This window comes from Medicago sativa, chromosome 2 (genome assembly GCF_051527215.1).
Source record: "Medicago sativa cultivar Bolivia chromosome 2, Bolivia_mono, whole genome shotgun sequence".
Classification (NCBI taxonomy): Eukaryota; Viridiplantae; Streptophyta; class Magnoliopsida; order Fabales; family Fabaceae; genus Medicago; species Medicago sativa.
Window position 1 is genome coordinate 8267385 of NC_140750.1, and position 23718 is coordinate 8291102.

Consider the following 23718-nt stretch of genomic DNA (forward strand, 5'->3'; position numbering starts at 1 on the left):
TTGAGTCTGTAGCAATTTTAGACAGACTGGGGGTGTGAAAAGCAGAAAATCTGGAAGTGCTGGAAAACCAGAAATCGTAGCGCGATTTTCACAACCGTAGCGCGATTTTGGCTTGGCAGAATGCATGTTTTTGAAGCAGTGAAATCGTGGTACGATTTTCACAACCGTAGCGCGATTTTGGGCGATCCAGAAGTTGCCTATTTAAGCTCAGCTCACTCTCAAACATAAGGATTACGATTTTGGAGAGCTAAAGTGCGATTTTAACACCCAGAAGGCTGCAGCAGAGAGGATTTCATCATCTCTAACCCAGTTTATGTATGTTTTAATTCTTCCATTGATTATGCTATTTGTAAACTCAATTATGAGTAGCTAAATCTCTTAGAGATTAGGTCGGAGATGAACCTATGTAACCCTAATTGATCATATGTTGTTGTGAAACTCTATTGTTTATTAATGAATCTCTAGTCTTTATTCAATTCAATTGTTCTTAATGCTTTTTATATCCTGATCAAATATAAACATGATTTTGTGAGATCGAATGACTACTGACCATAGCTTTTGACTTAGACCTAATTGAATTGTTCTGATAAACATGGTTAGTCTAGGAATAGATAATCGTTTGTTAGTGATATTAGGTTAACGTTCATAAAACCTTCAAGGATTATTAGACCACCTAAGGAATTAGGGGCTGTAGTTTAAGAAGAGGGTCCTAACTCAAGGGATTGATTAGGGCTAATTTGTTAACTATCGTGAAACTAGAAAATCATTAGTAATAATAGGTGCAGTAACCAATTAGGGGAAACATAGAGGATTCGAAAGACCTGATCTCATCTCTCTCTCATATTTCCTAACCCAATCTTTATTTTATGTTATTTAATTTTATTTAATCAAATCAAATCTACTGCCTAGGGCAAACAAAATATTTTACACATCCTAAATATTAACCTTATTGCTGAATTGAGATTAACACAGTCCTCGTGGGATCGATATTTTTACTACTTCGATAGTATTTGGTGCACTTGCCAGAGATCTATCAAGGAGCGTGTGAATAGAGGTGTAGAAGCATGGTGTGTTCTTGGTGACTTTAATGCGGTATGTAGGAGGGATGAGAGAAGGGGGGTGAATGATGAGATTTCGGCAAGCCATTTATTGGAGATGTATCTTTTTAATAATTTTATTGGTGAGATGGATGTATTTGATTTGAGTGTTTTAGGCCGTCGATTCACTTGGTATCTTCCGAATGGGAGATCCATGAGTCGTATTGATAGGATCCTTATTTCGGAAGAGTGGACCCATTTGTGGGGGGATAATTCTCTTTGGGTGCTTCCAAGAGATGTTTCGGACCATTGCCCTTTGGTGTTGAAGTATGGTGAGTGGGATTGGGGCCCTAAACCGTTCCGTTTTAATAACTTTTGGTTGGAAAATCGTAAATTCAAAGGGGTGGTGGAGGAAGTGTGGAGGAATCAAGGGGTGAGTGGGTGGATGAGTTTTGTGTTAAAGGAGAAGTTGAAGGCTTTAAAAAGTAAAATTAAAGATTGGAATAAGGAGGAGTATGGGGGTATGGAGGAGAGGGTGGAGAGGTTAGTGGAGGAGATTAAAGGGCTTGATGAAAGAGGTGAGGAGGGTGATTTGGTAGAGGAGGAGGTTGTGCTTCAAAAATCCAAATTTGAAGAGCTTTGGAGACTCTTAAAGGCAAAGGATGCAATGATTGTTCAAAGATCGAGATCGAAATGGGCAAAAGAGGGAGATGCTAACTCTAGGTATTTCCACAATTGCCTTAAAGTTAGAACTTGTAAAAATTCGATTAAAGCCTTGAAAGAGAATGATGGATGGGTGGTGTCTCCAATGGATATTCGTAGAAAAGTGATCAATTATTTTACGAATCACGTGGCGGATGAGAGATGGGAAAGACCGAGGTTGGATGTGGTTAACTTCGAACAAATATCCGGAAGGGAAAAGGAGATTCTTGTGGCACCTTTTTCAATGGAGGAGATTGAGGTGGTGGTTAGAGAGAGTAATGGTAGTAAGAGTCCCGGGCCGGATGGATTCAATTTTGCGTTTGTTAAAGAATTTTGGTATTTGATTAAGAATGAGGTGAGGATAATGTTTGACCAATTCCATGCAAATGAGGTGTTACCTAAAGGAATGTTGGCTTATTTTGTGACTTTAATTCCAAAGGTGTCCTCGCCATTGGAGTTGAAGGATTTTAGACCTATTTCTTTGTTAGGGAGTCTTTATAAGCTTCTAGCTAAGGTGTTAGCAAGAAGATTTGCGGGTGTAATGAATTTGATTATATCTCCTTCTCAATCGGTGTTTATTAAAGGGAGGAGCTTGGTGGATGGGGTGTTGGTTGTGAATGAAGTGGTTGATTCTGCCAAGAGAGCGAAAAATGAGTGTTTGATTTTTAAGGTGGATTTTGAAAAAGCGTATGATACGGTGGATTGGTTATTTTTGGAGTTCATGTTAATTAGGGTGGGTATGTGTCGAAAGTGGGTTGCTTAGATGAAAGCTTGTGTTTGTGGTGGAACGATGTCTATTCTAGTGAATGGGAGCCCAACAGAAGAGATAAGTATTCAACGTGGGCTAAAGCAAGGTGATCCGTTAGCTCCGTTTTTGTTCCTTTTGGTGGTGGAGGGGTTTAGTGGTTTGATGGGGACGGCGAAGGAGGCAAGTTTATTTGAGGGATTCAAAATCGGTGATAATGGATTGGAAATTTCTCATTTACAATATGCTGACGATACTCTTTGTATTGGGAAGGCGACGATGGAGAACCTTTGGGCAATGAAGTCAATTCTTCGTGGCTTTGAAATGACATCGGGGCTTAAGATTAATTTCTTAAAGAGTTCCTTGATTGGGGTAAATGTCTCGGATGATTTTATGGAGATGGCTTGTAATTTTTTGAATTGTACCAAAGGGTGTATTCCATTTAATTATTTGGGATTGCCGATAGGAGCTAATGGGAGAAGTGTGGCGACGTGGGAACCGTTGGTGGATTCTTTGAATAGGAAATTGAACTCATGGGCTCATAAGTATATTAGCTTTGGAGGCCGAATTGTCCTTTTGAATTCGGTTCTTAATTCAATTCCTATATTCTTCTTGTCTTTTTTAAAGTTGCCGGTTATGGTGTGAAGGAAGTTGGTAAGAATTCAAAGAGAATTTCTTTGGGGAGGGGTGGGAGGTGGGAAGAAGATTAGTTGGGTTAAGTGGGATACGGTGTGTAAAAGTAAAGGGAAGGGAGGTTTGGGGGTGAAGGATATCCGGATTATGAATGTGAGCTTACTAGCTAAATGGCGTTGGAGGTTGTTAGATGGGGAGAGAACATTGTGGAAGGAGGTGATTGGGGAGAAGTATGGGCCTAGTGTTGGAAGGATGTTGGGAGGGGATACTTCCTCGTGGCCGAGGTATTCATCATTGTGGTGGAAGGACTTGGTGAAGCTAGATGTCATTGGGGATCATAGGTGGTTGGATGAGGTGGTGTTTCGTAGGGTTGGAAATGGTTTAAATACAAGTTTTTGGGAAGATAAGTGGCGGGGAGATAGGTGTTTCAAGCTTAAATATCCTAGACTCTATTCGATTTCAAATCAAAGAGATGCGAAGGTGGGGGAGGTGGGAGTAATTGGGGATGAGGGTAGAGAGTGGAGGTTTAGTTGGAGGAGACACCTTTTTGTGCGGGAAGAGGAATTACTTGTGAGTCTCAAGGAGGATTTGGAAGGCATGACATGGTCTAATCAAGAGGATGTTTGGAGGTGGACTTTAGAAGAGTCGGGAGTTTTTACGGTTAAATCGGTGTATGACTTCTTGTTGGCGTCGTTTGGTACGGTTGACTTGTGGAATGCGGAGGAGGAAAGGGTGTTTGATAACTTGTGGAAAAGCCCGGCTCCATCGAAAGTTGTGGCGTTCGCTTGGAAGGTCTTGCTCAATCGCGTGCCTACTAAATATAACCTTGCATTGAGAAATGTTCTTGGCCCGGATGCTACCACTTTATGCGTTCTTTGTAATGATGGTGAGGAAACAACGAATCATCTTTTCCTACATTGTCATGTGGTGAGTAGGGTGTGGTGTAGGTTGATGCTTTGGTTGGATTGGCATTTTTTGATTCCTCCTAATTTATTTGTACATTGGGAATGTTGGAGTGGGAGGGGTGGTAATAAGAATCGTTCGAGGGGCTTGTGGTTAATTTGGCAAGTTGTTATATGGGTGGTGTGGAAAGCTAGGAATGATAAGATTTTTAAGGGGGTTAATAAAGAGTCGAAGAGATTGTGGAGGATATTAAGGTGTTATCTTGGCGGTGGGTGTTGGATAGAATGAAGATTCCGGTGTGTCTCTTTTATGAGTGGTGTTGGAATCCCATTTTTTGCCTTGACATGGTACACGTGTAGTTGGAACAGATTGTACCGGTCAGTTATGTAGGCAGTTTTTTTGCTGGCCTTTACTCTTGTTTTTTGCGGTTGTTGGGTCCTTTTTCGGTGGGCAACAGTAATGGTTTGTTCTGGAGGGCATTTGGTGTGGTCTTGCTCTTTTGCTTCTGGTATTTGTTCAGCTAGTTTCTTATGCGGTTGGGTTTTGTACAGGCGGCTGGTGTGGTTTTTGAGACTTGCTGGGTTTTGCTGGCAGAAGACTCTGGTGTGCACATTCAGGTGGTTGTGCACCTTGCTGGCAGTGTGCTTGTTGTGGGTTTTGTTTTGCAAAGGGATTGTTTTTTGGTAGTTGCTGCTTTCTTTGGGGTGGTTTTTGGTGTTGACGCAGGGGTATGCTACTGGCTTGTCTTATGTATATGCCAGCGTCAATTCTATGTTGTTTGTTGGGTGGTTTTTATAGGGGTTTTTGATCGAGCCACGTTTGTACGGCAACCGATTTCCCCTTAATGTATTTTTTTCCCACCCGAGCTTATTAGTGCGCCTTGCACGGGCTCGTTGGTTAATAATATTTGCCATTTCAAAAAAAAAAAAAAAAACACAAACTAACTCAGTATGTTTCTACATTCCAATCGAGTATATTCAATTCAATAATCGAAGTCAGTTAAGGAAAACTAAGATATGTATAAATGGTTGAGACTTTGAATCCATTAATTCGAAGTAAGAAACTAGCCCACAAATATACACACATTGTTGAGCATCTTCCGAAAATGCACCATAAATAAAAGGGATTCTTTTATTAAGCTAGTATTTCATTTTAATAAACTAGTGTTTTTTAATAAACTAGTATAAACAAACTTTACAATATAGGGCAAAAAAGTGAGTCCAGAAATACATTTATCTTCAGGAAAAGATGAATAGTAAAAGGCACAGTGGAATCACTTGCAAGGTGGGAAGTTCACAACTTAGTCCCATGTCCTTTTCACCCTATTAAAATCATTTTCAAAATTTATACCAACAACAAATAAATCATTTTCAGAACCTCATCTCTCTCTTTATAATGCCCTAATCTAATTCATTGCAGATTTATTTTGTAACAATTTTTTAAAGCTTAATTTAATTGCAAATGTTATTTCCATTTTCAATAATGATACATGTACACCTGCGCGATCCCTGATTAATCACATGTAAAAATAAAGTTAATTTAATTGAGTAAAAGGTTAATCAACTAAATTAACCTCATGTTTACACATGATTAAGTAAATGTCATAGGTGTACATGAAACATTTTTGTCCCACTTTATCCTTATAATAATTTGATTCATCTAAAACATACACCACTAAACCAAAAGAAAAAAATTAATAAAATATAAAGATGTCATATGAGTATGTATCTAGTAGTTTCTATCTGATCTGATGCATAAATAAACCATGATGTATGAAATGCCATTTTTTTTTTTTTTTTAACTTTATAAATACCCAATTCTATGTTCACTTTGCTTTTTATTTTGTGATATCTTCTTCTAGTTGAAATAAGAAGAAAAAGAGAAAAGAAAAGAAAAAAACATCAAGAGCTAGCTGAAACATCTCTCTTCTGTTGTAACCTTAATAATATTCTCCTTTTGTTTCCTCACACAAAGGTTAGTGTGAACAAAACATTGAAACACATCTTTTGAAATCCATTCTCACTGCTTCATCTCTTTTGGGATGAATCAAACTTTTTCACTCCAAACTCAGATTTGGTAACATAAACATCACTAGATTGCATATCACAAAATCTAAACTTTGGACTAATCAAGTAAATGTTTTAAACTTTTCACTTTTTCATGTTTTCCTTAATCAGACAAAACAATCTTAAACAATCATAAAAAACCATATATTCATTCATTCATACATAAGAAAATTTTCATTTTTTTCTTGTTGGTTTAATTGAAATATATTGATTATGTTGTTTTACTTTGATTTTTTTTTTCAGCTTGGAAGCTATGGATTTTCCAAATGAATCCATGTCAGATTCTCCACAGAGAAAGATTGGAAGGGGGAAGATTGAGATCAAAAGGATTGAAAACACGACGAATCGCCAAGTAACTTTCTGCAAAAGAAGAAATGGTTTGTTGAAAAAAGCATATGAACTATCTGTTCTTTGTGATGCTGAAGTTGCTCTTATAGTCTTCTCTAGCCGTGGACGCCTATATGAATATGCTAATAACAGGTACCTAAAGGATTCAAAGTTTTCTTTTTTGATCATTTTTTCATTTTTCTTAGAAGCCCTTTTGAGATTTTGTTCATCAAGTTTTTGATGTTATATTCAAAATGATACTGTTTTTTGTGTGATTTTGTGTCATATAGACTCTTCAAGCTTTCTTTTTTAATCATATTTTCATTTTTCTTGAAAGCCCTTTTGAGATTTTGTTCCTCAATTTTCTGCTGTTATATTAAAATTGATGCTGTTTGTTTTTAGGTATTTTGTGTTATATAAATTCTCAAACTTTCTTTTTTAATCATATTTTCATTTTTCTTGAAAGCCCTTTTGAGATTTTGTTCATCAAGTTTTTGCTATTATATTCAAAATGATACTGATTTTTTTGGGGGATTTTGTGTCATACAGATTTTTCAAGCTTTCTTTTTTAATTCAATTTTCCTTTCTCTAGGAAACCCTTTGGAGATTTTGTTCCAGAAATTTCTTCTTTATATTAAAAATGATACTGTTTTTTTAGTTGATTTTGTGGTATATAGATTTTTACTCCTATGTGCTTGTATGCTATTTCTTTTTATTTGAAGGACTTAAAACATAAAGAACATAATCATATTTTTTTGTGATACAGTTAATTTTTACCTCTTTTTATCTCTATTTTCTGAGGCCAAAGAACACTTGTCTTTCATTTCTTCTATTTTGGATTTTTCCTTCTATAAGCTTTTATGTTATATATATATAATTTTTTTTTTTTCTTTCTGTTAAGTTTTTTATAGTTCTTGGTTTGTTGGATACATAGATCTGGTTGTGCAATAGATAGAAATAGAAGTAGCAACAATTGGTAAGGATTTTGGGAAGTTATGCAGTGCTGTGAGATCAGCCACTTCCTTCAACTCACACACCATTCTTGTTAATTTTTTCTGTTTCCTTTTTCTCTTTTTCACAATTCTCTCTCTCTTACACATCTATGTTTGTGTGTGTGTGGCTATGCTAACAAAGACCCTAAAACAAAAGCTGTCATATGTACTCCAATTAGCCCAACCCATCTATCTCCTTGACACTTCCTTAATAACATGTCACTTAGTCTCTTCAAGGAAATCATAGTACAATTTCAATTCATTTCTCAATTTGTCAAATTCAAATTAAATAAAGGAAAAGGATATTTTTTTAGGGTTTGTCAATGACCTACACTATTTGATCATATCAGATTATGTATGTAAAAATATTATCTTTTCTAAGAATAATCGATACCCAGATAAGGATTTTCCATTGCAAATACTTGAATTAAGTTTTCCCCAAATTTCACTTGCAACCATATCAAGATCTAAGCCTAGGTCAAATATATGTAACCCTAAAAATTAGGGTTTTATTGGCAATTTAAAAAAATTAATTGGGTTGTAAATAAAAATTAAAACTTTATTTTCTTTGACAGTAGATAAAAAGTTGAATATAGTAAAGAAAAGTGTTGATTAAAGTTGAAATAATTTTGGTTGATTTTGGAACCTTTTATGGAAATGGTGTTTGGTGAATATGGTTAGGGTTTTTAAGGACTAGGATTTGTCTTGGTTGAAAAGAATCTTTGGTCACGTCACACACATGATTTTTCAGTTCTTGACTTCTGACAAAAGAGTAATTTATGTCATGATTTCCCATTCTTGGTTCTCCTTCCCCTCTTCCATTTGAGCCCTAACATTTATCTTCTATAGTTCAAATACACCCTTCTATATAGAAAAACAATTTCTTCCAATTCATTCATAGAGTATAATAAATTCTTTTACAACTAAAGCCAGTGAAATAAGTGATCAACCAATAAGAATCACTGAACTAGCTTATCATATTAATATTTCACCTATGTTGGTATCTCACACTGAGATTTGTGTTATGCTAAAAATCTTGCACGGATATATGTATTTATGAAGGGAAAATAGTCTCAGAAAAAAACAAAGAAAAGGGTTTTTTTTTTCCTTAGGGTAAAGTGAGAGAAAAATGTAAAGATTGAAGTGAGTGAGTGAGTGAGGTAAATGGTAGTGGCAGAGACAACGTACGACAATTCAAATAGCCAATGAGAGTGTTCTCAAATTTTGGCTTGTTCCATGTAATGGGAAACGTAACACTATTGCTGTTACTGCTGTAATAAGCAGAAGTTGAAATGGACGGTTGTGATGTTGTCCCATTTTTTAGATGGAAAAGACTTATAAAAATATAATAATTTTTTATTCAGTTTTTTGATTGGTCAAGAGTTTTTTTACTGTTTGGATTTATCAAAAGTTTGTGTAACATTGAATATTTGAGTCTTATGTGTGGTTCATCGAGGTGGATATTTCAATGAGACCTTAGGGCATTAACCATTAAGAAAAGGGTTTGATCCAAATAGTGACCTAGAAATAGTTGAACCAATCATATTGTGGGATCTTGTGCCAGCGTGGCAGTGATAGCCAATCAGTTGCTCGAGGACATTAAGGTATCAGAAAAGAACATCATGTGTAGAAATTAATAAAAGGGTTTCATAATATTTTATAATTTTGTAGATATTCCAAAATTAGATATATTATTTTAGTACTTTATTTTATATCACATCCAATCAGATTTTGACATGATGACTGAGAATGAGATCATTGGATTTTTTTTTTTTTTGCTTTTTAAACAGTTGTTTTTAAGGTTCAGAACATAACCATGAAATATGGATGATTTGACCATCAACCAGAGACAAGTTTTTTTGGTTAATAATCTTCAATGTGTTATGTCTAAATAAATACTATGATTGACACCTTTGAAATGAAATTGAAAGATGGTAGAATCATGCTTATGTAAGAATTGACGACCAGAATTTAGTGAAAGGTAAAGTAAAAACCCAATAAATCAGCTTAGTAAAAGGTTTTTTTTAATCATTTCTTTGCTAATTTTGTCCTAGTAATTTTGATTTAATTTACTCAACCTAAGACTTACACGCAAAAATGTTTATATGTGTGTGAAATTTGAAAACATATACATCAATGATTTGATATACTCAACAGCTCCAGTTATGATGAATTTACAAAATCATTTTGATGACAAATTGGATACTTTTTGATTTTGTCAAATGTTATACTTGTGACATAATATTTAAAAGTTTTGGGAAGCTTTGATTTTGACATTAAATTGAAAGATTTGTGGCTTAATACGTTTGTTGCGTATGAAACATTACAAAGGTCTCAGAGCAGAACATGCTGACCTCAGTTGGGAAATTTTATTTTGACATTGCTACTTAATTTTGGGGGAGTCACAACTGCAGAATTTTTTGGATTAACACAAAAGCTCTGTAAAATGAGAGAAGAAAGGTTTTACAAATTTTAATTGATAGATTATTTAAAATGATTTATTTGAAATGTAAAATCTATTTTTTCTTCATATTTTTACATTTCCCTTCATCCGTACTAGGTTTTTTTTTTTTTATAAATTTTCAAACATTTCTTCCCCTTCAATCTAATCATAGTGTTAATTAATGATAACAAGAGACATTGCAACCTAGAATCCTTAAAGCAATCATTCTAAAACAGAAAGTTGATTTGAATTAGTTAGACTTGGAAGAAAGAGTTAACTCACTTGGTTGAGCTAAGAGTTTAAAGTAGTTATGGAGTTAAGAGGTCCCGACTTCGATTCTTTGCTCTAAAAAAAAAATATTAATACAACAATTAAAGAGTACATGTCTACAAGTCCTAGTTCAACCAGCAAAATGCCGAAATTTTTAAGCCGGACACCGTGCTCAGGATTCGAACCCCCGACACCTCCGCTTATATGTGTGTAAATTTCAATGGTTATTTGTAATTTCGTTAATAAAAAAAAAAAACGAGTACATACTTCAGTTGTATTAGTACTAATTGATTTCGGTTTTACACGAGTAATAATCTAAAAACACAATCATTTGTTTTATCTCAATAACATATTTTCTATTAGAAAACATAATTTGAAAATCTAATTCCCGCAAACACTTTTATCATTTGCCTTAATTTTTTGTTCTCGTAAACTTAACTCAGTTGATATGGACAATCCATAATATATGCAAAGTCCGGGGTTCAAACCCCGGACACCATAAAAAAAAATATTTGCCTTAATTTTTGGACGGGTTGAATTAGAGTATCTATAAAAATTAAGTTTAAGGGCAATTTTTGTGTTAGACCCAACCAAACACCTATAATCTAAGAACTGTTCTTGTTCCAAAGAAAAAACATGACACATTGAGATAGGGAACCTCCTTAATTTCCTATTTGGATGATTAGATATTGGAGGCTAGGTTATAAGTACAGAAAAAAATAGATTTTTTTTTTTCCTTTCAATAATACTTTTATTTATTATTATCTTAACCCTATAATACATCAATTAGTTTCTTAAATACCTGAACATTTTAATCATTGCAGTGTCAAAGAAACTATTGCAAGGTACAAAAAAGCATGTTCAGATTCATCTGGCACTGGATCTGCTTCTGAGGCTAATGCTCAGGTATTGATTAATTCAAAAAAAAATTCATATTGATTCCTTCAATTTGATCAACAGTAAGTATATATTGGATCCAATTTCAACAATGGTTAATATTTTATTTTACTATATAAAAATTTAACATTTATAACCATGATTTCATATATATTCTCCAGTTTTACCAGCAAGAGGCAGACAAATTGCGTGTGCAAATTAGTAACCTGCAGAATAACAACAGGCAAGTTTAACTAACCTTAATGTTTGAATTCACTGAATAAGAAAGAGAGAAGAGAGAATTACATTCTTCTTCCTTAAATTACACTTATATTTTATTTATGTAAAAATTTATACCATTCTCTTAAAAAGTAACTATCTGTTATATTTTTGTCTATCATATTTAACCAAGCTTCTTTTATGAATATATTTTTTCTCTCTATTTTTTGTTCACAACAACATTAAGAAACCTAACTATCTACTATAAAATAATTTTTTGTCAGACTATTTGTGCTAATGAAAAAGCTATTTATAGCTGAATTTTATCTTCTAAATAACAAAACCAATAGAAAGGTGTTTCAAATTATTTGTCTCTGGCATTCTACCTCGGCACACCTTGTGCTAGGTAGAATGTTCTTTTGTTGGTAATATATTTTATTTTGACTTGTTTAAAAAAAAAATTATTTGTCATGGGCTTGAATGTTGCAAAGAAGTAAATTTTTGAAGTGATTATTTGAAATTTTTGGCTATCCTTAAAATATTTGTTTTGTAGTAATACTTATTTACTTGTTATGAAGAGAAACATAGATTTCAACACAAGACAATAGTGAAATTCAATTATTTTTTAGAGGAATAAGTATAATTTATCCTAAATTTTTTGAAGAGATTTCAATTTAAAAACAACTAATTTAATTTTAAAATTAGGGATGAAATAAATTATTATTAATTAACGTAGTTTATGGTCATTTTACAACTCATTTCGAGGGGATTGAGGTCCGTCCCTTGAGTTAAAAGGTCAAACTCTTAGTACTAAGCCGATACCTCATTACACAAATCACTAATTTGTTGATAAAACAATTTTGAAACCATTTAGTTAATTTGTAATTTGCATTATCTGAGCATCCTTGCTGAAAAAGATTAAAATGCAGGCAAATGATGGGTGAATCTTTGGGCTCTATGAATGCCAAGGAACTGAAAAATCTGGAGTCTAAATTAGAAAAAGGAATTAGTAGGATTCGTTCCAAAAAGGTATATATATTTCTTATGCTATCAACTAGTCCTTTCTATAATTTTTTTATAGGATTCATGATTTGATCTATATTTATCAGATAAATCCCGCATTTTCTGACTCTTTCTTCTTTTTTTTCTTGTACTACTACCCAAATATCAACATCAGAATGAGCTGTTATTTGCTGAAATTGAATACATGCAGAAGAGGGTAAATATATTTTCCTTGTATTCATGCTTATATTGAATGTAATCTATACACATTAGTCTTCTTTAGTAATAAATTCAAATTATATCATGATTTGCATTGCCCTAAGTTTCAAATGAAGTATCATATATTAACTTAAATGTACACAGCAGGAGATAGACTTGCACAATAACAACCAACTTCTGAGAGCAAAGGTCATTTTCTTTTATCTCTATATCTTTCTTCATATGCTTCCTATGTGCAATTTTGATAGTTTCAAGTGTCTTATGGTTTGTTGATTTTGGTGTGTGTAGATAGCTGAAAGTGAGAGGAACCACAGTCACCATAGCAATATTAATATGAGTATGTTGCCTGGAGGCACAAACTATGAATCTATGCAGTCTCAGAATCAGCAGCAGCAGCAATATGAGTCTCGTGGATACTTTCAAGTGTCTGGATTACAATCCAGTAGTAGTCAAATGACTGCATTACAACCAAGTAGTCAGTATGCAAGACAAGACCACATGTCCCTTCAATTAGTGTAAGTAAGATTCTCCCTAATTTATCGCACATTTCGCATTCATCCCGTTGAATATAATTAGCGATGTTGGTAAAGAAATAATTAACATAGTCAAAAAATTGAAAGGAGTCCTATAAAAAGGACCGAAAAATCTTAGAAGGTCTTGTATTTAGAGACGAAATTATAGTAATTATCTTGTATGCTCCTAATATTCGATTTGGTGTAAACTTCCCCTTATGTTTTTAGTGTGAAGTTGGATTATCATAATAAAACTTTTGAAAATAGATATAATTATCTTTTTTAATTATGTTGTTAGCAAAACACTACATTTTATTAGTAACAAAGTAGTCATATTCTATGAATAACAAACGCATCACTATTCATAATAAATTTATCTTTTCTTGATTTAATTGGATGTATTTTGAAACAGAAGTTGATTTTTGGAAAGAAGATTCCATTCTATTTGTTTTTTGTAGCTCAAAATTTTGTTAAATTATAAACTATAGGTTTATATTCTATGTTCTACTTCTACCTACTAACTAGGTTTTAATTTTTTCTTGTGCAGTTGATATATTTGTGCTTGAGAGAAGTATGAAAGACCTGCAATTTGCTTCCTAGTATATGGTTATGTTGATGATTATGATGATGCTAAGAGTAATATATATGAGAAAAATTGAGCAGGGTTTGTAAGTATGCCCTAATGAGTACTATTTAGTGGCTTTGTAGACATTTTAAGACATTATCCTGTAACTATTATTATGAAATGCTTGCTCATATGTGTCCTAAGATTATGAAAAAGACACTTGACATGTTTGTCATTGTCAATCTTTGTTTACTTTTCCTATTCTGGTCTCACATTTAAACAGCAAAAATGTGCAAAAACTTGTTTTACTTGATGATAATCTGACTGTAAACTAATAAACAACCACGGACAAAAGAGGTCACCAACACCACAAATAAATATTGACATAAACACAAAACACAATCCACAATATCCCACTCAAATAAGGTATTAGGATGATTTGAAGGCTTATCCAGAAACCATTTTAAAAAAGGAGGACTTAAACTTATTCACCAAATATCATACGGTCGAGTGATATGAAGGCTTACCTAGAAATCATTTTCAAAAGGACAACTTAATTTTAATCACCAAATATTTTGTGGCCACAATCTCACCTAATGAAAGAAGATGATATCATTATGTGATGTCAATATGAATCACACCACTGAATGTCAAATCAAAGTCAGTCTCAACTTAAATCTAAAAAACCAAACACTAAAAGACAATAGCGGAGTTAGAAATTTTGAACAGTGGAGACACCATATATATAAATTGTAGCATTAAATATATTTTACGTTTCATTTTCAAAAGAAGAAATATACATCACAATTGGTCTTTACAATTTGTCATTTTTTGAATGCAAAAATATTGCATGATTCTCGCAATAAAAACATTTCATTTATGAAAGCAAAAATATTGCATGATTCTCGCAAAAAAATCTCTCCATATATAAATAATTAAACAATCACTTAATCATCGATCTCTCATGCAATTTTGCAACTCATTCTTGATAATATTCATATCAGAGAGTTGCCACATATAATATCAAATATAAGTTCAAAAGTAAATATTCCAACAAAATGATAATTCCTACTCCAATCTAAGATTGTTGAATAATCAAATAAGCACTGTCCTAAAAAACTAAGGATATTTGTTGATAGTTGAGGAAGATTGATCATATTTGTCACCCTTTTTTTTGTGTGTCATATTCAACCTTTTTCAATCATAAAAATAAATTCAAATTGATTACAAGGATATACTCAAACTTGTTACAATTTATGACATTATTACAACTGATGAGAAATAATCTCAACACCCCAAGATAACATTAAGGATTATGATATCAATCCTCACTCATTCTGCTCAATATGTATGATTGCTTAATACAAACAGATGATTAGGTGAACTTGTTGTTCTTTTATGCAAACAAGTTGAGCTTATTTAAGGACATTTTTAGATTTGAGCAAGGTGTTTGATATCCATTGGATACGTTGTCTTTGGATTAGAAGCACTGTTGTACCAAGTTGACGCAGTGACATAGTTCAGAGCTGATGTGGGATGAAATCCATCATAAAAAATGTACTCATTTCTATTCAAGCATGGTTTTGAATCACGAATACACATCCCATCCAACCCCATTGGACAGCAAGGAGCATTCAAAACTTTAAAACCTGAAATACAAAAAGATCATATATATGGCATTCAGTTGATTTTGATCAAGAACCTAAATCTTAGACTTCAATTGCTTCATTATTAATATAGAATATGCATTGAAATTAATTGAAATGCATACCAAGTGAACTGTCTAGAGTGCCAGCAGTACTATTTATAAAGATAAATTTCGAATCAAGATGTTGGATATTGAATTTATCCACTAGAGATCTAAGCTCGTGACTAAAAATTAATGTGTCAATATTTTGCTTTTCAGCACATAATCCAGATTTTCCACTTGTAGCGATGGCATGTGGACTGCAACCTATTTGACCCAGCCCAACTAGCACGAATTTTCTTGCCCCAACTTCATGCAAAGTCTGTTCACCAAAATTAACAATTTATGTTATCTTATTACAAACAATCTAATCATTAACAAAAAAATAAAAAAATCATGGGTACATCCATTTGTAGAGGAGCATCAGGTCGATGCAATGATTTTCTTCCAATATATATAGAGTATTTATTAACATATACTATATATTAAAATATATAAAGTATAGTCTCTGTGAGCATGCTATAACATTGCATTATATATGCAGGAGTTGTAGTTCAAACTAGATTCCCCACTAATATTCACTTTACGGGTGAATTTCTAATCACTTGGTCAATTCACAAAAATTAACTGTATATAAATAATAACTTTTAAATCATGTATATGATTATAATGTGGGGAATTATATAGTATATATAAGAGACAGGGGCAAGGGTACTGTTTATTGCCCCCATTGAATCCGTCCCTGCATGCATTGATAGTATTTTTTAGTGAATTTTATTAATTCATCACACACATATAACAAAAAAATAAATTTAAAAGAATTGTTTTTTGAGAGGAAAAAATAGAAGATATATACCTCTATATAATTGGATAATTGGTTGATAAGAATTTTAGCATACTGCTCAGGGTTATAGATGTGACTTGTTGAGTAGAGTAAGGGCTGGTAGTAATTGTTTATGTAGTCGTTGCTTCCTATATTAACATAATACAAGCACTTATTCAAATAATGATTGGCTTGTGGCAAACCTCCAAGCTTAGCAGCAATTCCGGAAACTATCGTTTTATGATTTTGTATTTGTAATCCCAAAGCGATATTATCACCCTGCATATATTAATGCGTAACACTAATTTAGTGACATTTATCGATTATGAAAATATCAATATATCATCTAAAAGCATACCAAGCATCAATTAATTATATATAGAGGATGAACAAATAAAGATGAATACACACACCATACCACATTATTTTTGCCGGTTTCGTTGCGAATTCCAGCTGCTCCAGATGCATAATTAACACCTTTAAGTATGTCTGAACCAATAGTGTTTGCAAAGGGTGGGATGAATTTCTTGAATCCAAGTAGTTGGCCTACAATAGTAAATCATTAGCTTATGAGTTCAACGAAAAAATCCAGATAAGGAAATACAACAAAATATACACACACTTAGCCTATGAATTTTACCAAAATTATACTCCTACCGTTCCAAGTTCTGACCACAATTTCGATGGTGAAAACCAGATTAAATTTTTAAAGAAAAAATAGCAGCAAATTTTTTACGGTTATTTTCATAATTTGTAACAAATGAATCCATAACGAAAATATTATTTAATTGTTCATGTGAACTTAGCTGAGTTTTTTTTTTTTTTTTTACAAAAACAAAATGATATTCATTCATTCAAATCGAGATTACATCATTCAACACCGCTAAAAACGTAAAGGATGAATCTGCTAACAAATTCACAACATCCAAGTTAATAGCATATAACAGCATAATGCCTACAAAAATATATGATAAAACTAAAGTGAACGGAATATCCATGCCTCCGGATCTGCAACATTGATGATCAAATCTTTGATTGAATAATCGATCTTTCAATATGAATCAAATGAACACCGCAAGAGAACGGAAAATTCAAACAACGCCGCACAAGACGACGAACAACAAAAGACCACACTTAGATGATGAAATCACAAAGAAAAAACTTAGATCTATGTGAAAATCACTTATTAGATTGAAATAGAGAGAAAAAGATGGAGAGGGGTGATTTCAGGTCCAAAATTGACCCAAAACCACCCCCTTAATGAAGAAATTGGAAGAAAAAACCTAGAGAGAAAAAACTAGGGCCGGCTTGTTGGAGAGGGAGAGGAAGAATTATTTGAACTTAGTTGAGTTCGTAAGAACAAAATATAATATATACAAGATTCGGGGTTCGAATTTCAAACACCTAAAAAAATATTTAATTGTGGCCCACAATTGTAATTGCGCTTGCAAAATTAAGGTTGTGGAGGATTTCTCATAGTTTTGAACTATAATTGTGATCACATGATTAATGTTTCTATACAATATGAAATGTGCATAACCACTGCAAATGCAAATTAAAATCTTGGTATTGAGCTCCACCGGAAAAAAATCTTGGCAATCACCTGGAAGCGAATCTTTTTCTGACATGGTTATCACCACTGGACCACACACTTGTTGGGTATTGAGCTTGACCAAAAAAAAAATCTTGATATAGAGTTCGTAAAATTTAGCTCAACAATTGTTATGTTACCTGTCTTCATTCGGGTTTGAGTTTGAAAAGTCAAGCTCAAAAATGTGTGGTTAAGTGGTGATGACCATGTCAATAAAAAATTCGCTCCCGCGTGATTATCAACGGAGAGAGTTCACTACCATTATCCATTTTTAATTATTTTTTTGATAATTTTTTTAGGGATAAATCTTTTTTTAATAATTAAAACTGCACGTGGTAAAAGAAAAGTATTGAATGAGATTTCATTACTGGGAAATGGGAAATGTCAATAGATAAGATTTCCTTGCCTTCATTTACAAATCCAAAAAATTAAAATAATTTTTTGAAAAAGTTAAACTAACCCACCCAAAAAATTAAAACATTGATATTGAATATACAATAAATTCTAAAGTAAGAGAAATTATATAGATAGATATAACGATAATTGATTTTAATGGTGCATATGATATTACCAATTATATCAATTGATGTTCGGCCATTGGTGAATCTTCCTGTTGGACGCCCTTCTAAGAAATCGACGCCGTATGGTTTGTAATTAGGTTTTGCATGTGTTGGAAGATTGTTGTTGTTCCCACTATCAGACAAGGAGTCGCCAAATATAAAAAGGCAAGGCACTTGAGTTAATTCTCCATGGACACAATGTTGCATGAAGTATGCAGCCAAGAGAAGAAGATGCATACCAAACCATGTTTTAGTCTTAAAAGCCATCAATTTCTAAGTAGTATCAAAATTATGATATAGTAAACGAGGAGTATGTATTGATCACAAAATGGAGGGTGTTTATATAGGGTGTTTGTTGCCCAAATTGTCAAAACAATGTATTATAATGAAGGATCCAAAATGGGATTGGCAAGTTAATTTTTATAATTTATTATTTATTAAACAATGAAGGTTCAAAATTGATTTCAATTTTATTTGCATCTATATGATCTTCGAATCTTGAATGAATAATAGCTATCGTACAAACCAAAAATAAACAGATCAGTAAATTAATAAATAAAAAATTCTCTTGAATTATTTAAAAAAAAGAAAAATTCTATTAGAATATGTAAATATCTTTTAAAAAAAATTGGTCAAAATTATCTTTTATGTTTAATATATATCCTTATTAAAATATGCAGATATCTTTTACACTTTTTTTGGGTCAAAAATATCTTTTATATTTAATATATATCTTTATTAAAATATGCAAATACCTTTTATATTTAATATGTATCTTTTATGTTTGACAACATCTTGATAGTCAAGACGCTAACGACTTAACTATTAAGTCGTCACCAATAATAAAAGATACATACTAAATATAAAAGATATCTACATATTCTAATAAAACTATATAATAAATATTTACATATTCTAATAAATTTCTATATATTTTAAATTACTTTACAAAATTGCGCGTATTTTGGTGAATCAACTTTCGGAGTTTTTTTTAGGGATAATTTGCTGAGTGCATATCCTCTATGAGGTGTGAGAATATATCACTTGGGTCAATCATCTTTATTATTTATGGCAATGGTCGCATGTCTCATTATATAATTATGGTATACTAATAATACATAATGATTATTTCATTACGCTTCCTTAAAAAAAAATGATTATTCATTACGCTATGCTTAATTTGGAGGACCGGAATGGTGCACTCTGGCTCATTATAGTGGAAAATTTTAGTTTGAAATTCCGCGGTAGTTAACTGCCGATGAAAAATAACCACATCGATAATTAACTATCGCAGGTTAACTTTCACAGCAGTTAACAGCTGATGAGGGCACTTGAGTAATTTTTAGGTGTTTTTCAGCCAAATGTGAAGTGTCAACATAAATTTTCAAAGAAATCAACTTTTGTTTTATCAAATTGAATTCTGCTCTCTCCCTGCACTTTTCGCTCGCACCCAGCCAAACTAACCAAAATACACCTGCGTTAGTTAACTAACGCAAGTGTAAAACTATGCGTTAGTTAACTAACGCTGCGTGAGTTAAGATGCGCATAGTGTTAACACATGCGTAAATTAAGTCACGCTCTACTAATATATCAGTACAACATTCAATGTTGTACTGATATGCATTCACTGCAAAGTGTGTCACTAATGATCCATAATCTTTACACGCTCATAATTGAACCGAATAACACCAATTTAACAAGATTATCGGATAATACGACATAATCGATCAAAATTACACAAAAACGTCGTTTTTCTCACAATCACATAATCACACATAACGATCCAAACGGTCCAAATTTCACAAATTCGCCAGTAATGACCCGTAATCACTTAAACACACTTAATGACACGTAAACGATCCAAATTACACAAATTTGTCAATAAATTTCTAAAATTACATAATCTCACATAAACGGTCAAAATGACCCAAATTCATCGTTAAATTACATAAACACAAATTCATTAAAAATCAACAATACGAACACAAATTTATAAATAGTTGAATAATTAGAGAGAACGTAATGCGAGCAATAATTGGTGTGACATAACCGGCCACCAAAAAAATATTTCATTTCATATATTTATATAATATATAATATTAGTTACATATATTGGCCACAAATATCCAAATTACATAATCGGCCACCAAAAAATACTTCGGGAACCGTCAAGCTCTTTGTCATGTCGATAACTTTTTCTTCTCCTCCACACTAAGTCTACCCGCAAAAAGGTGTTCGGATAACTTTTCATCCAAGTCATGGTTGTGCATTCCACAAAGCATTGCAAGCCACCAATCATTTGTATCCTTATCAAAGAAACCTTTCAACCTAAACTGACAATTACATTTCTTTGAGCCAATGCCTTCAAGGTTCGGTTTCTTCCTCGTCTTAGGTGGCTTGTATATCTCACTCCTTTCACATTGCATCGTCAAGTACGGCCTTTTTATAACGGATTTATCTATACAAACACTAAATCCGGCCCTTACCCCTTGTCGACGAACCCAATCAAGTAACTCTTGTCGCTCTCTCCATCTTGCATTTGTTGTAAAAAATGAGGCGGTGTCGCGACCTTCGTAAACAACACCGATAGGTACCGGTTTAGGTTCTTCAATTTTACCAATGCGAGCTTGAAATGGAATTTTGACTTTAATCGGTTTCACATTAACGATTGGTTTGACATCGCAGGAACCTTCGCCGGAAGCATTGCCGGAAGCTTCATTTTTGGCCGATTTCTGTTCAACGTCATCATCTGCGACATTATCAACCATCTCACTATATATCTATTGAATAGAAATTACAAAGGAAGAATAACTAATTACTTATGGAACAAGCTAACCAAGAACAAAAGTGGCGCAAAAATTTCAAAAAACTGGACTGCAGATTAGCGTGCCTTAAGCCACGCAGTCAATTAACTCATGCGTGACTTAAGTCACGCATCCTTTAACACTTGCGTAAGTTAACTTGCGCACCAAGCCCTACTGCCTATGAAAAACAGACGAACCAAGCACAAAAACCAGCAAAATGAGATGAGTTTTGATGATACAATACCTGGTATTTGGTGCTTGATGATAGAAACTTGCTTCCTGACGATTTGCAATGATTTGGGATGAGGATTTTGACCCAAAAATTCGCACTTTTTGGGTTTTTGAAGGTGGAGGAAAAGAAAATGGTGCTTGGAGTATGGACTGATGGGTTTTGTACGAAAATAGTAACTCTGCGTTACTTAAGTAGCGCAGAGGTATTTTGGGCATGGCTGCAGGGCGCGAGTGTTTTGTGCTGGGGGAAGAGCAGAATTCTTTCAAATTTAGTCAATTTTTAGGCCCTATAATTTCTTCTAAGCCCGTGCTGATCTACATTTGGTTTTCTTGACGAGATGCTTTCTCCACCACCCTCGTTTCTTAAAAAATCTAGCCCTGATTCTTACCTTCAAATTTATCTATATATGGAAGTATATTTCCAATAAAATTGATCGAAAAATACAAGACTGGTGTCAGATTTCAATGTGTCATTAGAAATAGTGTCAAGCCTTACACACCATTAAGGTTGTGAAGTGTATAATCCTAAATTAGAACTCAGACTCATGAATATCAATATTTCTGCGTGTGTGAATCTGCATTCTCATTTTTATTCTCTTGTAATCTTTATTTTTGTAAAATTGTGCATTTTCATCTTGAATAAAGATTACAAGAGAATGGGGATATGATGGGCCGAATTAGATTTTGCAAGGTATGAGTCTGACATTTTGAAAGTCTAGTGTATTGAACTGGCACTGTTATTGAACTGGCATTTTTTGAATAACAAATACAATGCATTTATGACAGTGTTATTGAACTGGCACTGCCGTTTTGAGAGTCATCTGCACCCTCTTCCTCTCGCGGCTTAGGGTTTCATAGATCCCCTAGAGCCGCCGCCTCCTTTTTTTTCTTCTTCTTCTTTCCTTCTAGTTATCTCCTTTTCCTATTCGAACCTTTTCTGTCATGGTGTTGTTGTAGTTAATGTTTGTTCTTGTCATCTTCTTCTTCTAGTTATCTCCCTCAACTCAACCCATACCTCCCTCCACCGGTTTCTCTCCCTTCTCCCTCTGCTGGAGTCTCCCTTCTCCCTCCGCCGGATTCTCTCCTTTTTCATCGTGTTTTGCTCATCTAAGAGCTGGATCCAACCGGATCTTCCTCTAGTACACCAAAATCTCCCCCCTTTGGTCACCCCCTGTCTTAAATTGTGTTGTTTTTTTAGTTGTCTGTTTGTTTTACTAGATTTTCTTTTTTTTTTCTTCTAGATCTAGCCTTTTCAATTCAATCTGTTGTTTGGCTTCACCTCATCTGTTTATCCCTTTGTGATAGATCTGGATTCGGTTAAAAGAGCCATTTGGTTGCGTTTTGTTTGTGTGCTGGTTTTCTTGCCTAATATCAATTTTGCAGGTTTCTCATTTTTGGGAAAGTTGTGGAGTCCAAGCTTTATGGTGCAGGCTGACTGTTTTTTTGAAGATGTGTGGAATCCAAGCTTGATTGTGCAGGTTCAGAGTTACTTGCTAGTCCAAGGCTTAATTGTGTGTTGGTGTTGTATCTCCTTGGCTTCCAGTGGTGTTTTGCTTTGTTGTTCTTTATTTCGTTTTTCTGTTTAGGATGTGGAACTATATTGGGTCTTTGCTGCCCTCTAGTGGATTTTCATTCTTAGCTAAGGCTATGTTACCATGATATGTTAGATGTATAAGTCAGGAGCAAATCATGTGCTTAAGAGATGTATTTGTTAGATTTTGCAATAATTCTGTACTTTACCCCAATAGTAGGTAGTTTTTCTACACATGTGTAATCACTAGCTTTTATGCTATCATTGAATGAAATATCCTCCTTTCGACCAAAAAAAAAAAAAAAAGTCTAGTGTAATATGTTGGCCTGAATCAAAGTATATTTCATATTAACATATTTAAACAAGTAATCATATATATGTTTAAATAAACTCACCCCAAATGTTTAAATAAACTAATGAACTAACAAACAATTGAGATTAAACTCCCTTTTAATATTTAACATTATTTGACTATATATGATATGATAGTTCAGTTCTAGTTTTGCAGCACACAATTATATGTGCAAAAGAATAATGTAGACTAATAAACTTAAATTATTGAAAAAGTTAACAAATTTATAATTTAATTCAAAGCATAAAAGTGAATATAATAATATAAATAAAAAATAGACTAAATATACTTTTGGTCCTCCTATTTTTAAAAAATTGAAGTTTTGGTCCCCTCCATTTAAAAACTAATTATTGGACCAAGTTAGACTTTGCATATGAGGAGAGGGTGGGGAGAACTTTAAGCAAAAGGAAGGAGAAAAGGGTGATTCAAAATTCATTGTTTTTTTTTAATAATACAAAATTCTCTTAGAATGGAGGAATTCAAAAATAATGTAGGATGAATATTTTTAAGGGCTTAAATAAACTCTTCAAATAAGATGTAAGACCTTATTACTTATAGGCTCAACTGATTTAATCTAATCAGATAGTTGTTAGTACATTCCGCTTTTTCCTTACTTTTATAAATTAAC

At 33.2% G+C, this 23718-nt stretch overlaps 4 protein-coding genes across 12 annotated transcripts; 2 read left to right on the forward strand and 2 right to left on the reverse strand.

The window, feature by feature from the left end:
* Window positions 1-2529: 2529 nt before the first annotated feature.
* Window positions 2530-4865, forward strand: LOC146944199 (uncharacterized). Its single transcript, XM_085747921.1, has 3 exons — window positions 2530-3029; window positions 3132-4044; window positions 4572-4865. Exons 1-3 carry the CDS (start codon window positions 2530-2532, stop codon window positions 4863-4865), a joined length of 1707 nt encoding a protein of 568 aa, XP_085604047.1.
* An 828-nt stretch (window positions 4866-5693) lies between these two features.
* Window positions 5694-13763, forward strand: LOC146944200 (floral homeotic protein AGAMOUS-like). Of its 9 annotated transcripts, none has more exons than XM_085742599.1 (9): window positions 5694-5994; window positions 6330-6566; window positions 10943-11024; window positions 11177-11238; window positions 12143-12242; window positions 12391-12432; window positions 12582-12623; window positions 12723-12949; window positions 13494-13763. In XM_085742599.1, the coding sequence occupies exons 2-9, from the start codon at window positions 6340-6342 to the stop codon at window positions 13495-13497; spliced, it is 786 nt and encodes a 261-aa protein (XP_085598725.1). In that variant the 5' UTR covers window positions 5694-5994; window positions 6330-6339; the 3' UTR covers window positions 13498-13763. The 9 variants fall into 9 exon arrangements, with proteins under 9 accessions (XP_085598725.1, XP_085598722.1, XP_085598723.1 ...); XM_085742596.1 differs by having other exon boundaries at window positions 5770-5790; window positions 12579-12623; XM_085742597.1 differs by having other exon boundaries at window positions 5855-5994; window positions 12579-12623.
* A 958-nt stretch (window positions 13764-14721) lies between these two features.
* Window positions 14722-18514, reverse strand: LOC146944201 (GDSL esterase/lipase At1g29670-like). The gene is made up of 5 exons (XM_085742591.1): window positions 18184-18514; window positions 16440-16567; window positions 16055-16300; window positions 15283-15520; window positions 14722-15160 (listed from the first exon to the last, which is right to left on the reverse strand). The coding sequence occupies exons 1-5, from the start codon at window positions 18437-18439 to the stop codon at window positions 14943-14945; spliced, it is 1086 nt and encodes a 361-aa protein (XP_085598717.1). The 5' UTR covers window positions 18440-18514; the 3' UTR covers window positions 14722-14942.
* Window positions 18515-20352: 1838 nt separating this feature from the next.
* Window positions 20353-20940, reverse strand: LOC146944202 (uncharacterized). Its single transcript, XM_085747922.1, has one exon. It carries the CDS (start codon window positions 20938-20940, stop codon window positions 20353-20355), a length of 588 nt encoding a protein of 195 aa, XP_085604048.1.
* Window positions 20941-23718: the final 2778 nt, after the last annotated feature.